The 16,582-nt window shown below is 40.4% G+C and overlaps 1 protein-coding gene across 3 annotated transcripts in view; it reads left to right on the top strand.

Moving 5' to 3' along the window:
- LOC140202681 (rho GTPase-activating protein 8-like) overlaps nt 1–16,582 on the top strand; it is a 94,935-nt gene that overhangs the window by 61,481 nt on the left and 16,872 nt on the right. For all 3 annotated transcript variants that reach the window (XM_072267835.1, XM_072267837.1, XM_072267836.1), the window contains 4 exons: nt 2,569–2,679; nt 7,491–7,564; nt 13,984–14,061; nt 14,929–15,057. In XM_072267835.1, the coding sequence (XP_072123936.1) occupies nt 2,569–2,679; nt 7,491–7,564; nt 13,984–14,061; nt 14,929–15,057 (392 nt within the window). The remainder of the gene's footprint in view (nt 1–2,568; nt 2,680–7,490; nt 7,565–13,983; nt 14,062–14,928; nt 15,058–16,582) is intronic.

The following is a 16,582-nucleotide window of genomic DNA, read 5'->3' as shown; positions in this document are numbered from 1 at the left end:
GAGGCTTTGTGGAAACATCAGGGGAGTGGAACTAACTATATATCACATTCGTAGGGGCAGCCAAAGCCCAATTGGCTAAATGGCCATCTCTTCTGCTAGATGAGACTGTTTTGGAAATGTTCAGACTATTGGAAAGTAATTGAATGTTACAGTTTGATTTAAATTTGCTTCTGTGTGCTCTTCCTGAAGCTATCTGAACATTGTGTAAAGTAGAAAGTGTAGAAGGAATTGGCATGCATAATAACAATAAACATTTCAAAGAATGTGGAAGCACTTTGAATTGATGAATTTTATTATACAAGATAATGAGCGCTAACAAAATATATCTACAAAACTTGCATTGAATTTTATTGCAGCTTCTACAGTGTCCTGTGAATTAAAGAACAAAAGGCAATAATATATTTTATGGAAAAATAGAGAATGTACTTGCTTTTGATGGTACTGAATTTTGGAATGATAAAATCTTGATCTTTAATTCCATAACCATTAATGTAGAGAACCACATGGTTGCATTACACAAATTACATCTGATCACAGGTCTCATTGAGGCTGCTGTTGAAATACATGTCCATATTTTAAAATTAGAGTGTTTTTGGAAATGGTTGTAGAAGCTACTGTCTGTATAGTCAAAATGCAGCTTGTAGGCATGGCTGTGGTACTGTTCTTTAGTTTGAAGCTTTTATAAAATAAAGCATTGCTTTGAATGAATAGAATTGCACATTTAACTATTCAGGAAGATTTAGGGACATAAAATTATCCTGCTGACCATGACTTCTAATTTTTTTTTTTTTTTTGGCTCTTGGTCTGAGGCCACGTGAGAGTTGGAAATGCAATAGTTTGAAATATTTAATGTGTGGACTCAGCATTAGAGTATTAGTCATTGATTAGTAATCAGTGAGCAATGGACATGAAAGAGTTGATTGCAAAATTGGAGGGTAGACAATGAGTGCAGAGATGTGCACCTTTTGAGAGAAGAAGAGATTTGAAGATTCGGAATACAAAAGCAGAAGTTCAGAAATACAAATGTATAGATCTGTTAATGATCGGCGTATATGTTCAAGCAATGATTTAAAAGGCAAAGCAGCTTCCATACAAGGTGGCATTGAATGCAAGGGTGATGATGTTCACTTTGTATAAAGTATTAATAGACCAGGTTTTGAGAATTGGGAATGATTCTAGGAGCCTAGCTGGGTTGTTAGCTGTGCTGTGGAACTAATGCAGGAGAAATTTCCAGGAAAGGAGTGACTGTGGAATCATAGCTATATGGCATTGAATTAGACCCATCTTGCAGTTACAAGGAAATTTGGAAGAATCTGCTCCTTTTTTCACTGGAGTAGAGGAGATCGTGGAAAAATTGATAAAGATAATCATTTCCACTGACTGGCCAATTCTGTGTAAAAAGTGTGGAATTCAGAAAATCATTGAAATATAGATACCTTGTGAAAAATCCAGCATCACAATGGTGCATTGAACAATGTAGTACTTTACCATAAGTTCAAGCAGGCATAAAATATTTCAAAGGCGTCCCTATTTCCATTCAGAAAGAATAGAAAAAAATTGTATAGGGCAATACAATGAGAATGAGGCTGGATTCAGTAAAAGGTTGTTCTCAAAACGTAGGGATGATTGAATAACTTTGCTTTGTTCTGGCAACTGGGATTTGATTTATGCACATAATTTGTCTACAACTATTCTCCACTAACTCTGGTTTTCTGCTGAAATTGGATTGCTTTTATTTGGAGATGTTGCTGTTATTTTTGCTCTGTCTTCTGTTTCCTCTGCTCATAAAATACTCTTTTCTGAGTAAATTGGCTATGATTTTGTTTGGTATACAATCAACTCTTCTCTAAGCCTGGCCTGCCCCTGAATAATCATCTGACTTGTTAATAGCCACCCTGCTAAATTGCTCCAGTTGAGTTAGCATTACCACGAGCATGGTGAGCGCTTTGATTCTCACTACTTCCTACGATTCAAACAAAAGCAAAATGAAAATCCATTCCAGAGAATGAAAACCTGTCATATCATGGCTTTTTGTCTTGCAGCACTGTTTCCATTCCCATAGCTATTCAATAGGAGAATAATTTACTACATTTAGTGTAGCCCCTGTGTTTTGCATTGCTTCCTAAGGCTACAGGTCTGTGCTCACAATCTGTTATTTTTGTATAATACTTTGCTTAGCATTTCCCAGAATGCTGCCTCCTTCATGTATTTTATTCACTTTTTGAGAACACAGTTCATTGGGGAAAAAATGACATTAAATTCTATACATGAAATATTCTGCAGGCTTGTTCTGGCATTTTGAGTTTTTTTTAAAACCTCACTGCTGACATTATTCGAATAAAGGGCCAATGTAATGGGCATTTCTGTCATTTTAAAGCTAGATGGAGCCCATGACTGTAGGGGGCACACTATTCCTAAAGGCACGCGTTGCACACAGTGTGAAATATGGAGCTTGCCTTCTACGATGTATGGGACTATGGGAATTTGAGAGGAGAGACAGTGTGTTTCACACTATCCTTTAATTACATGTGCATAATGTAATAATTACATTGTGCGTCTTTCCCTCAGATATGATGAAAATTTGAGAGCATCCCAAAAGGGAGGACTACCCCAACCAACAAGGACACCCCCTCCTCGACCTCCCCTTCCACAGCAGCAGTTTGGAGTTGATCTGCAGTAGTAAGTATTTACAGGTTTCACCCTAAAGCTATTACAATTATCTTTTTTTCAATCTTGTACTTAAAATAAATTACTAATTTAACCAACGTGTGGCATGGATACATTTTGGAGTTGATTTTTTTTTTAAATCTAGTGTTTGTAAACATTAGTAAGTGTCCTGTATTGGAACTCTTGGTTCTTCTGTTACCTGCCATGACCAACACCAGCCATGTGTATGTGACCTTGGAGCTTGGCTATAATTTTGCATTTGACGCCAGAATTGGTAGTATAATGGACTGTGAAGCATGTTGTCTGAAGTCACAACAGGATATTGGGAAATTGGGCAAGGGAGCGGCAGGTGTAATTTAACTTCGGCAAATGCAAAGAGTTGTTTTTTGGGAATTTAAACCAGAGCAGGATATACACGGTGAATGGTGGGACCTTGGGTTGTGTTTCTCAACGGGGAATCCTTGGAGGTACTAGTACACTTTTCTGTGAAAATAGGAACACAGAGTTGGTAATAAAGGTGTACATTTTGTTTGCCCTCATTGACTGAGGCGTTGAGTATAAGAATAACACACACAAAATGCTGGAGGAACTTGGAAATCAGGCAGCTTCTATGAAAGTGGATGAACAGTTCGTGTTTTGGACTGAGACCCTTCATCGGGATTGGAAAGGGGGAAGGCACCAGAATAAGAAGGTGGGGTAAGGGGAATGAGGACAAGCAAGAAGGTGAAGCCAGGTAGGGGGGGCAAGGTAAAGGGCTTGAGAAGAAGAAATCTAATAGGAGAGAAGAGTGGGCCATGGGAGAAAGGGAAGAAGGAGGGACACCAGGGGGTGGTGATAGGCAGTTGAGGAGAAGAGGTAAGAGGCCAGAATGGGGAATAGAAGAAGAGGGAAAGAGTAGGGGGAAAAGTACCAGGAGAAATCGATGTTCATGCCATCAGGTTGGCGGCTACCTAGATGGAACATGAGGTGATATTGCACCCAGCGAATGGCCTCATTGTGGCAGAAGAGGAGGCCATGGACCGACATGTCAGAATGGGAATGGGGATAGGACTTAAAATGGTTGGCCACCGGGAAATTCCACTTTTGGCGGGTGGAGTGGAGGCGCTTGACAAAGCAGTCCCCCAATTTATGTCAGGTCTCAACAATGTAGAGGAGGCTATATTGGGAGCACCGGATACAATAGATGACCCCAACAGATTTGCACATGAAATGTTGCCTCACCTGGAAGGACTGCTTCAGGGATCTAAATGGAGGTGAGGGAGTTGCTGAATGGGCAAGTGTAGCATTTCTGTCACTTGCAGTGATACGTGCCAGGAAGGAGATTAATGGGAAGAGACAGATGGACAAGGGAATCATCGAGGGAATGATCCCTGTGGAAAGCAAAGAGTTGGGGGAGGGGGCATAAAGATGTGTTTGGTGGTAGGATCCTTTTTAAGAGGTTAGAAGTTGCAGGGAATAATGTGTTTAGGCTCATGGGGTGGTAGCTGAGGACTCTATCCCATTTAAGGCAGTGGGAAGATGGGGTACGTGTGGATCCTTGGAAAAGGGGGAGATGCAGGTGAGGGCAGTCTCAATGGTGGAGGATGGGTAATGCTGTTCTTTGAAGGAGGAGGACATCACTGCTGTCTTGGAATGGAGAACATCGTCCTGGGAACCACTGAGGTGGAGACGAAGGAAATTAGAACTGAACCCAGAGCTGTGAGTCAGCAGTTCTATATCATGCATTGCAATTGTTTGTGTTGCTCTTATTCCTGTATACAGTGCATCAGTGCATATAAAAAGTATTCATTCCCCCCCCCCCCCAGAAGTTTTCACGTTTTACAACATTGAATCACAGTGGATTTAACTTGGCTTTTTTGTGACACTGATCAACAAAAAAAGTCTTTCATGTCAAAGTGAAAACAGATCTCTACTAAGTGATCTAAATTAATTACAAATATAAAACACAAAATAGTTAATTGCATAAGTATTCACCCCATTCAAGTCAGTATTTAGTAGATGCACCTTTGGCAGCAATTATGGCCTTAAGTCTGTGTGGATAGGTCCCTATCAGCTTTGCACATCTGGACACTACAATTTTTCCTCATTCCCCTTTACTAAACTGCTCAAACTCTGTTAGACTGCATGGGGGTCCTGAGTCCAACCACATCCTCAATTGGATTGAGGCCTGGACTCTGACTTGGCCACTCCAGGACATTAACTTTGTTATTTTTAAGCCGTTCCTGCATAGCTTTGGCTTTATGCTTGAGGTCATTGTCTTCCTGGAAAACAAATCTTCTCTCAAGTTGCAGTTCTCTTGCAGACTGCGTCAGATTTTCCTCCAGGATTTCTCTGTATTTTGCTGCATTCGTTTTACCCTCTACCTTCACAAGCCTTCCAGGGCCTGCTGCAGTGAAGCATCCCCACAGCATGATGCTGCCACCACCATACTTTACAGTAGGGATGGTGTGTTTTTGATAATGTGTAGTGTTTGGCTTATGCCAAACATAGCATTTGGTTTGATGGCCAGAAAGCTCAATTTTTAATCAGACAATAGAACCTTCTTCTGGATGATGTCAGAGTCTCCCACATGCTTTCTGGCAAACTGTAGCTGAGGTTTCATGTGAGTTTTTTGTTTTGAACAGTGGCTTTCTCTTTGCCACTCTCTCCCATGAAGCTGTAACTGATGAAGCACCTGGGCAACAGTTGTTGTATGTGCAGTCTCTCCCATCTCAGCCACTGAGGCTTGTAACTCTTCCAGATCTCTTGGTGTCCTCCCTCACTAATCCCCTTCTTGCATGGTCACTCAGTTTCTGAGGACAGCCTGCTCTGGGCAGATTTACAGCTGTGCCATATTCTTTTAATTTCTTGATGATTGATGTAACTGTACTCCAAGGGACATTCAGTGACTTTGAAGTTTTCTTGTATCCACCTCCTGACTTGTGCTTTTCAATAACCTTTTCGTGGAGTTGCTTGGAGTGTTCTTTTGTCTTCATGGTGTAGTTTTTGCCAGGGTACTGACTTGCCAGCAGCTGGACCTTCCAGATACAAGTGTGTTTTTATTACATCGATTGAGACATCTTGTCTGCACACAGGTGAACTCCACTTAGTCATAGTCATAGTCATAGCCATACTTTATTGATCCTGGGGGAAACTGGTTTTTGTTACAGTTGCACCATAAATAATAAATAGTAATAGAACCATAAATACTAATATGTAAATTATGCCAGTAAATTATGAAATAAGTCCAGGACCAGCCTATTGGCACAGGGTGTCTGACCCACCAAGGGAGTAGTTGTAAAGTTTGATGGCCACAGGCAGGAATGACTTCCTATGACACTCCATGCTGCATCTCAGTGGAATGAGTCTCTGGCTGAATGTACTCCTGTGCCCACCCAGTACATTATGTAGTGGATGGGAGACATTGACCAAGATGGCATGCAACTTAGACAGCATCCTGTTTTCAGACACCACCGTGAGAGAGTCCAGTTCCATCCCCACAACAACACTGGCCTTACGAATGAGTTTGTTGATTCTGTTGGTGTCTGCTACCCTCAGCCTGCTGCCCCAGCACACAACAGCAAACATGATCGCACTGGCCACCACAGACTCATAGAACATCCTCAGCATCGTCCGGCATATGTTAAAGGACCTCAGTCTCCTCAGGAAATAGAGACGGCTCTGACCCTCCTTGTAGACAGCCTCAGTGTTCTTTGACCAGTCCAGTTTATTTAACTAATTATGTGACTTCTAAAACCAGTTAGCTGTACCAGTGATGATTTGGTGTGTCATATTAAAGGGGGTGAGTGAGTACTTGTGCAATCAATTATTTTGTGTTTTTACAAACGTATATTTATGATTAATTTGGATCACTTTGTAGTGATCTGTTTTCACTTTGACATGAAAAAGTCTTTTTCTGTTGATCAGTGTCAAAAATAGCTAAATTAGATCCACTGTGATTCAATATTGTAAACCAATGAAACATGAAAATTTTCAAGGGGGTGTGAATACACTGTATAGGCACTGTGTGTCTGCAGCTCTGGTTGCTTCGAATTCAAGGATGTTTCAGCAAAAGATTATTGTTTTTTTTTGGAATTCTATTCCACATAGATGTGTTCTATTTTTCAGTCGTCTCAATATACATTAGATACAATGTAATGACCCTTAATGGGAAGAAAGTTTACCTGCTTTCAGAAAGTGGTTAGTGTGCAAGTTTTTTAAAGCTGACAGAACAATTGGACTGTTATTTCAAGAGCTCTCCAGAGGGTGAAATATTTTTGTAAGAAAACGCTTAAAAGGCCACTGTATCTTTGTGATTGCCTTTTGATCCCGTTCCTCCTCTCTTGCTGCAGGATTCTGGCCTCATTTCTCATTTACATGTTTCAATCATTTTGTGACAAAGAGGATCTTATGATCAATCCTGACCCTGCTAGGATTTTGCCAGTCAGGTTTAACATCCAGCTGCAGTTCGGCCAAACTTTCCTCTATCACTGCACTCATTCCAGTGGTTCAGGATGACACTTTTAACAAGTTCAGAATAGACAACAGACGTTGGACTTGCCAGCACCATGTTCATGCACGAATTAAATTATAATTCTTCTCCCAAAACCACTCCATCTTATTCTCTTGTTATCAACAGCATTTTAAAAACTGCGTACTCCTTTGGCAATGGTTTTGTTCATCAAAAAATCTGCTTGTCAGTTTGATATCAGTGCTTGAAAACACTTTTGCAAAGTAGTTTGGCATATTTTTCAAAATGAAAGTTAATGTGGATTTTTACTCAGTATTCTCATAAAAGTGATTTCTGTGCAGTGACTGTCCTGATTTGTTTTTGTAAATACTAGCCTCCGAGACAAAGGGAATGGAGAACTTATTCCTCTGGTAATGAAGCAGACAGTGCAGTTCCTGAAACAAAATGGTATGTTGTATAATCTTTTCTGTGTTAAGAATATTGGTTTCAGAAATGATAATCTGTGTAAAGTTGTAACACTCCCCCCTTGTGAAGTCAAAAGGAGTCTACTTAAGTGCTTTGAATTTTAAAATAAGATACATTTTAAAATACTCTGAACTATATATAAGGCTCTAAATAATCTAGCTCCTCTATATATTTTGGAGTGTCTGTCCCCTCCCTTGCCTCCCTAATCGTAATCTTACATATACAAATACTCGTTTGCTTAGTGCTCCCAAACCCAAGCATACAAGAACTGGTGATGCGGACTTTTGCTCTTAAGTATCAAAAATCTGGAGTACTCTACTGACTGAGATAGCCACTGTAGTACTGTGGACTGTTTGAAAACACTTCTGAAAACCTACTTTTTTAACTTTGGCTTGCTGAAAAGGTTACTTAATGCCTGTTGATGTTGATTACATTGATATAATATGGTATTCAATTACATTTTATTTTGCATAATGTTTGTTATTAGTTGTAATTTTTAAATTAGTCAAAAAAATTAGATAATATTGATTTATCTTTACAATCTACGTATAGCACTTTAAACCTGCATCTTAATGTCTGAAGGGCGTTATATAAATAATGCTGTTATTATTATTATTATTATTATTATTGTTATTTAGAATTCTGAACAATAATTTCCACCACATTAACTCCATCCTTTATATGTCATTCATAAATTTTCCTGATCTTATCTCCTCGGGTTTCAAATGGAAATTGTATATTCTGCTTTATTCCTGCCAGGAACCTTGCTTTCATTAACCTCAATATATCTTCAATGAAAAGTAGACACATATATAAAACAGCATTATAATTTATACATACATTAGAAAGGGTTGCAACATCAATAAATGTATTGCAGAAAAACAACTTCTTATCTAAGAGGTAGATGCCTCCAATGCACCTAGTCACCAACCTTTTCTCAGGTTTGTTAACAACATAATGAATATTGTATTTCTACCTTGACCCATTGTTCCTTCTATACCAAATAAAGTATTCTTGTTCCTCTCTCAATCATTGTATCAAACACAGGTTTCATGGCTTAGCACCTCAAATATGTGAAGCTTCTTATGCCTGCTAATCTTTTCTTCCATCTGAGTTGTAAAACCATGGTTTTACATCACCTAATCACTAGTTACTGCATATCACTGTGGATTCTTGTTTGCAGCTTTGTATTGCAAGCTTGAAGTTTAAACAATTGGAGCAAATTCTTTGAGAGCAGCTGTGCTATAAAACATTACAATATAGGAGCAGAATAAGGCCATTTGGCCCATTGAGTCTGCTCTGCCATTTCATTTTGGCCGATCCAATTTTCCTCTCGGCCCCAATCTCCTGCCTTCTCCCCATATCCTTTCATCAACTCTTCCTTGCCAGCTACTAATACCCTGAATGAGAGGTTAACCTACAAAGAAAGGTGGACAGATTAGGCTTGTATCCACTGAGTTTAGAGGAGTGAGAGGAAATTTGATTGAAAGATCAGTATCCTGAGGGATCTTGAATGTGTGGATGTTGTGTTTCCTCTTATTGGAGGGTCCTGTTTTTATTAAAAAAAATAAGAGTTTGCCTATTTAAAGCAGACACTGGGCAATACACTTCATTTCCTAAAGACTGTATATCTTTGTAACTTTCTTCATCAAATTGTGACAGAAGAATGGGTTGATGGATTCTTGGTGAAATCTTGTCATGGGTAGATGGGGCAATTTACTTATTGAGGCCCTTTGAACCATGCTGCCCCAGCAATTCCTCAGATGTCAGTATTGGAACTGCTAATTTTCACATTGTTTGTCAGTGAAGTGGAATTGATGGCTTTGTGGCAAACTTTGAAGATGATATGAAGATAGGTGAAGGGTTAGGTAGTGCTGACAAAGCAACACGACTGCAGCAGGACTTAAACAAATTGGAAGAATCGGCAAAAAAGTGACAGATGGAATACAGTGTTGGGAAATGTATAATGTTGGGAGCTATGATGTTGTGGCCATTACAGAGATTTGGAGGGCTCAAGGGCAGGAATGGTTATAGACATGGAGGGATTGTCTACTGAGTCTCTGTGGGTGGAAGTTAGGCACAGGAAGGGGTCAATAACTACTGGGTGTTTTTTATAGACCACTCACTAGTAACAGGGACATCGAGGAGCTGATAAGGAGACAGATTCTGAAAAGGTGTAATAATAACAGGGTTGTCGTGGTGGGAGATTTTAATTTCCCAAATATCGATTAGCATGTCCTTAGAGTGAGGGGTTTAGATGGGGTGGAGTTTGTTAGGTGTGTTCAAGAAGGTTTCTTGACACAATATATAGATAAGCCTACAAGAGGAGAGGCTGTACTTGATCTGGTATTGGGAAATGAACCTGGTCAGGTGTCAGGTCTCTCAGTGGGAGAGCATTTTGGAGATAGTGATCACAATTCTATCTCCTTTACTGTAACATTGGAGAGGGATAGGAACAGACAAGTTAGGATCATTTAATTAGAGTAGGGGGAAATATGACGCTATCAGGCAGGAACTTGGAAGCATAAATTGGAAACAAATGTTCTCTGAAATGTACGGAAGAAATGTGACAAATGTTCAGGGGATATTTGTGTGGAGTTCTGCATGGGTACATTCCAATGAGACAGGGAAAAGATGGTAGGGTACAGGAACCATGGTGTACAAAGGCTGTTGTAAATCTAGTCAAGAAGAAAACAAGAGCTTATGAAAGGTTAAGAAAAAACTAGGTAATGATAGAGATCTAGAAGATTATAAGGCTAGCAAGAAGGAGCTTAAGAATGAAAATAGGAGAGCCAGAAGAGGCCATGGGAAGGCCTTGGCAGACAGGATTAAGGAAAGCCCAAGGCATTCTACAAGTATGTGAAGAGCAAGAGGATAAGACGTGAGAGAAGAGGACCTGTCAAGTGTGACAGTGGAAAAGTGTGTATGATGGAACCGGAGGAGATAGCAGAGATACTTAATGAATACTTTGCTTCAGTATTCACTACAGAAATGGATCATGACAATTGTAGGGATGACTTACAGCAGATTGAAAAGCTTGAGCATGTGCATATTAAGAAAGAGGATGTGCTGGAGCTTTTGGAATGCATCAAGTTGGATAAGTCATCAGGACTGGACGAGATGTACCCCAAGCTACTGTGGGATGCTAGGGAGGTGATTGCTGAACCTCTGGCGATGATCTTTCCATCATCAATGGGGATGGGAGAGGTTCCAGAGGATTGGAGGGTTGCAGATGTTGTTCCATTATTCAAGAAAGGGAGTAGAGATAGCCCAGGAAATTATAGACCAGTGAGTCTTACTTCAGTGGTTGGTAAGTTGATGCAGAAGATCCTGAGAGGCAGGATTTATGAACATTTGGAGAGGCATAATATGATTAGGAATAGTCAGCATGGCTTTGTGAAAGGCAGGTCATGCCTTACGAGCCTGATTTGAATTTTTGTGGATGTGACTAAACACGTTGATGAAGGTAGAACAGTAGATGTAGTGTATATGGATTTCAGCAAGGCATTTGGCAAGGTGCCCCATGCAAGGCTTATTGAGAAAGAAAGGAGGTATGGGATCCAAGGGGACATTGCCCTGTGGATCCAGAACTGGCTTGCCCGCAGAAGGCAGGCAAAGAGTGGTTGTAGACAGGTCATATTCTGCATGGAGGTCGGTCACCAGTGGTGTACCTCATGGATCGGTTCTGGGACCCCTACTCTTCGTGATTTTTATAAAGGACCTGGATGAAGAAGTGGAGGGATAGGTTAGTAAATTTGCTGATGACACAAAGGTTGGAGATGTTGTGGATAGTGTGGAGGGCTGTCAGAGGTTACAGCAGGACATTAATAGCATGCAAAACTGGGCTAAGAAGTTGCAGATGGAGTTCAACCCAGGTAAGTGTGAGGTGGTTCATTTTGGATGGTCAAATATGATGACAGAATATAGTATTAATGGTAAGACTCTGGGCAGTGTGCAGGATCAGAGGGATCTTGGGGTCTGAGTCCATAGGACACTCAAAGCTACTGCGCAGGTTGACTCTGTAGTTAAGAAAGCATATGATGCATTGGCTTTCATCAATTGTGGGTTCGAGTTTAGGAGCTGAGAGGTAACATTGCAGCTATATAGAACCCTGGTCAGACCCCACTTGGAGTACCATACTCAGTTCTGGTCGCCTCACTACAGGAAGGATGTAGAAACCATAGAAAGGGTGCAGAGGAGATTTACAAGGATGTTGCCTGGATTGGGGAGCATGCCTTATGAGAATAGGTTGAGTGAACATGGCCTTTTCTCCTTGGAGCGACGGAGGATGAGAGGTGACCTGATAGAGGTGTATAAGATTATGAGAGGCATTGATCATGTGGATAATCAAAGGCTTTTTCCCAGGGCTGAAATGGCTAGCACAAGAGGGCACAGTTTTAAGGTGCTTGGAAGTAAGTGCAAAAGACATGCCAGGGGTAAGTTTTTTTTTTATGCAGAGAGTGGTGAGTGCGTGAAATGGGCTGATGGTGACGGTGGTGGAGGCAGATACGATAGGGTCTTTTAAGAGACTCCTGGACAGGGAGCTCAGAAAAATAGAGGGCTGTGGGTAGCCCTAGGTAATTTCTATGGTCAGGACATGTTCGGCACAGCTTTGTCGCCAAAGGGCCTGTATTGTGCTGTAAGTTTTCTATGTCTATGATAATGCATTTTGGTAAAAGGAGCAATCATGCAGACTATTATCTAAATGGGGAGAAGATTCAAACATCAGAGGTGCAGAGAGATTTAGCAGCCCTTATGCAAGACTCCCAGAATGTTAATTCACAGGCTAGTCTGTTCTAGAGAGGCAAAGGCAATGTTAGCATTTATTTCAAGGGGAATAGAATATAAAAACAAGGAGATAATGCTGAAGCTTTATAAGGCACTAGTGAGGCTGCACGTGGGGTATCGTCAACAGTTTTGCACCCCTTATCTCAGAAAGGATATATTGTCATTGGAGACTTTCCACAAGAGGTTAACAAGGTTGATTTCGGGAATGAAGGGGTTAACATATGAGGAGCATTTGGCAGCTTTGGGCCTGTACTCACTGGAACTTAGAAGAATTCATGGGGATCTCATTGAGAACTACCAAATGTCGAAAGGACTAAATTGGGTGGATGTGGAGAGGATGTTTCCTCTGGTGGGGTATCCAGAACTAGAGGGCACAGCCTCATATCTGAGAGGTGACCTTTAGAACAGAAGTAAGGAGGATTTTTTTTAGTCAACGGGTGGTGAATCTGTGGAATGCTCTGCCACAGACTATGGTGGAGGCCAAGTCTATAGGTATATTCAAAGCGGAAGTTATAGATTTCTGCTTGGTTGAGGCATCAAAGGATATGGTGAGAGGGCAGGTGTATGGGGTTGAATGAGATCTAGGATCAGCCATGATGAAATGGTGGAGTGGACTCTTTGGACTGAATGGCCTAATTCTGCTCCTGTCTTATGGTCCTATGCGGAGGACACACAGATACTCGTTACAGAACGGCACCAGAATTGAACTCCAAACTCCGGAACACCCCAGACTGTGTCGTGCTAACCGCTATACCACCATGACTAGAAGTTAAGATTATAAAGATATCAGGGTAGAAATTCATCTCCGTTGTTGTTCTAGATATATTTGTGAGGAGTACAATAGGAAGCTGCTATTATTGTGCTTGTCTCTAGTAGCCAAAATCACGTGTTCACAAACTACATCCTGTATGCCTGCAAGTTCATATACTGAATTGTACAGACAGATGCTATCCTCAACGTTTTAGGTGGTATAATCCCTCCAAATTTTTAGAATCAAATGGCATTTTCCAGCATTCTAAGTCTGTCAGAGTTGATAATGTTGTATTGCAGTCTTTTTCCTGTATCAGTTCTTATTTTGATGGAATAGTGGTTTCAACAAAAAGTATTTCATTAGCCATTTCAACTCTGTTGTCTGCACAATGAATCCAGTGTAATAAAAATGTATCTAGCAAACTGGTTTCAGTCCCAGGCATTTGAACTTTCTGCAAAGCATGAAATATCAAGATTAATGTTCTAAGTTTATGGAGTTAGAAAACTGAGTATCTGGTATTCATGACTTTCTAACTCTAAAGTCAAAGTGGAGTGTATTGTGATTGTACAACAGGAATCTTGCTTGCAGAGCGTCATGGGCACATGGCATCATGTGAGCAGCATTCACAAGGACATAAGCACAGTTTTTACAAGAAAGATCACAATAAGAACAAAAGAAAACAAAGTGCCTTAAGACGTGTGGATGAAAAATTGTGGCATGCAATCAAGAGATCCTTCTTGTAAGCTCTTCCTAGGTTGTCCTGTTGGACTTCCATTTAGCAGTTCCGGAGCACAGCAGTAGCTCTAACATCATTGTAAGTGAAGGCGGCTTGCTGAAACTTTCAATGTACTTTCATTTACAGCACTTCAAACTGAAGGAATATTTAGACGATCAGCAAGCATCCAGATCATAAAAGAAATCCAGAAACAATATAATTTGGGTAAGTGTCCACCTGACCAATTTAATCACCAGTTATAAAGAAGTAAATAATAGTTCCCTGCATTCTGTGACAAGTTGTTGTTTTTTGAGGTGCTAGATATATGTGATTAGTTCCCAAGATAGGCGATAAAATTGCAATCCAGCAATATTTCAGTCATTTTGTGTATGAGCTGTTTACAATAGTGAAAAGAGATTTTGTAATGGGGCAGGTGTTAATATTCTTGTCACAATTCTTCTGAAAGTCTGTTGTGTGGTGATGGCATTGGCTTAATCTAGCAGTGGCATTTCCATTTTGGTCCTGGTACTGCTGTTTGCCCCCATACTGCATCAGCTGATTGGCTATAGAGTCAATGGGTTTGAACAAACTTCCACAGAAATCCAAGCTCAGGGGCTATTGATTAATTTGCCCTCTGAGCCTGCAATAGCACTGGGATCTAGAAAGAGGATTCTGAAGGTTGGGAATATTGTGAGGAATATAAGTATACTCTATTAAGACAGGATGATGGTGTTGGAATATAAACCAAGGAACATTTAAGTTGAGTACCACTGTGTGGGAGCCTTGGGAAGCTGAGTGGATTTCTGCTGGAAAAAGCAGCATTGAAGGTTATGCCTCTTTATTGAGAAAGGATCAGTTGTGGCAGGTCATGTTGAAAGTTATGGGCTTGGGACTGTGCAGTAGAAAAAATAAAGTAGAAGTAAGTGGCAGTGCTTGTTTCAAAATCCTGAATTTATTTAACATATACAGTGCAGATCAGGGCATTTGCTGCTGGTGTGATTATTTGGAACTATATTTGTCATTGTGTATTTCGTACGCAAGAATTTTGATATATCTTGTAGAGAATAATAATATCTGTAACTCCAAATTTAGGAAAACCCATCAAATTTGAAGAATATGGAGATGAACACATTCCTGCTGTTATCTTAAAAACTTTCCTCCGGGAGCTGCCACAGCCACTTCTAACCTCTCAGATTTATGATCAAGTCCAAAGCATTGGCAGTGAGTAAATGTTTTGGTTCCTTTTTTATCTACATAGTCTACATCCCTGCTCCCCTCAAACAGTGTTTATGTCCTAAGGCAAGTGTGCAGTCTGAAAAAGGGAATGCTGAGTTTTCTCCATCTATTGACTGATTGCAGATATTTACTTATTAAAAAATATACAAGAAGTGCAAAACACCACATGGTTTTCTTTGCAATTGTAGTGTTATTATATATTCATGATGTTGTCAAGTCAATAGATTTGTAGTGCATTCTAATACAATCTACATATGTCCTATGTACTAAGCACCAGTAACTACTGATACTGGAATTGTGGAGCTGTGAAAGCATGGATATGATTCACTCTCAGATCTCATAGTTGTTTTCTTCAATATTTTTATTTTATTTAGAGATGCAGCACAGAACAGGCCTTTCTGGCTCACCGAATCGTGCTGTCCAGTCACCCACCAATTTAACCCTAGTCTAAACGCAGGACAATTTACAATGACCAATTAACCTACTAACCAGTATGTCTTTGGACTGTGTGCGTGTGTGTTTCCTCCACATGCTCTGGTTTCCACCCAAAAGAAGAATGTACAAACTTTCTTATGGAGGACACCAGAATTGAACTCCGAATTCCTTCGTCCCAAGCTGTAATAGTGTTTCACTAACCGCCACTCTAGCTTGCACCCAATATGATGCCAAGCAACCATAAAACTCAGGAAGCTTTGCTCCCTGTGATGATCTGACACCCATTAATTCTCTCCCATATTTAATTAATAAATCAAAACCTACGTATCTGGGAATGTTGGCAACGTCTTACAAAATGCATTAATTGCTCAATTTCTTCAGTGCTGTGAAGCATTGATATGAATGAATGGGCTTGTTTTGTATTTACAGCCAAGAAAATAAAACATTTCTGACACAGGTAGTGTCACTTCACTTTACCTCCAAGCAAATGGTTTCCCTAGTAACACAAATAATTCTGGCAGTGAACAGCTGAGCGGAATCCTTGGTTCAGTTGAAAATGTGTACCAAATGGAGAATGGCTGCTCATCTTCCGTGCAAGATGATCATGGGGGAGGGGTGGAAGAGGATGTTTGACAAAGGTGTTAAAGGGAAATGACCCACAGAATCCATGCTGACAATAAAAACATCATTTACACTAATCCTACACCATTCTGTTATTTCCAAATTTCCATTAGCTCTACACTCACCTATATTACTGCCAGTTTGCAGTGTTCAACTGGCCTACCAACCACCAGGTCTTTGGGGCATATAGGGAAACAAGCAGTTTCAGGGGGAGCACCAACTCCATGCAAACAGTGATAGAGTGGGGAATGAACCAGAGTTACTGAACTGCGAGGGAGTGGCTCACAACTGCCAGTTGTGCTACTCTGTTGTCTTTCTGTATGTTTAATTGTTGTGGTCCTTTCCTGCTGAAACTTTACCAGTCTGGTGGAGTGCTGAAAGAGGTCCGGTAATTGTATAACCTAGCCTCGATACCAGCTATCACAGTTCAAACCTTCATCCTGGTTGAGCTTGG

The sequence above is a fragment of the Mobula birostris genome, chromosome 9 (genome assembly GCF_030028105.1).
Source record: "Mobula birostris isolate sMobBir1 chromosome 9, sMobBir1.hap1, whole genome shotgun sequence".
In the NCBI taxonomy this organism is placed as follows: Eukaryota; Metazoa; Chordata; class Chondrichthyes; order Myliobatiformes; family Myliobatidae; genus Mobula; species Mobula birostris.
This window is presented reverse-complemented; position numbering and strand designations above follow the sequence as displayed.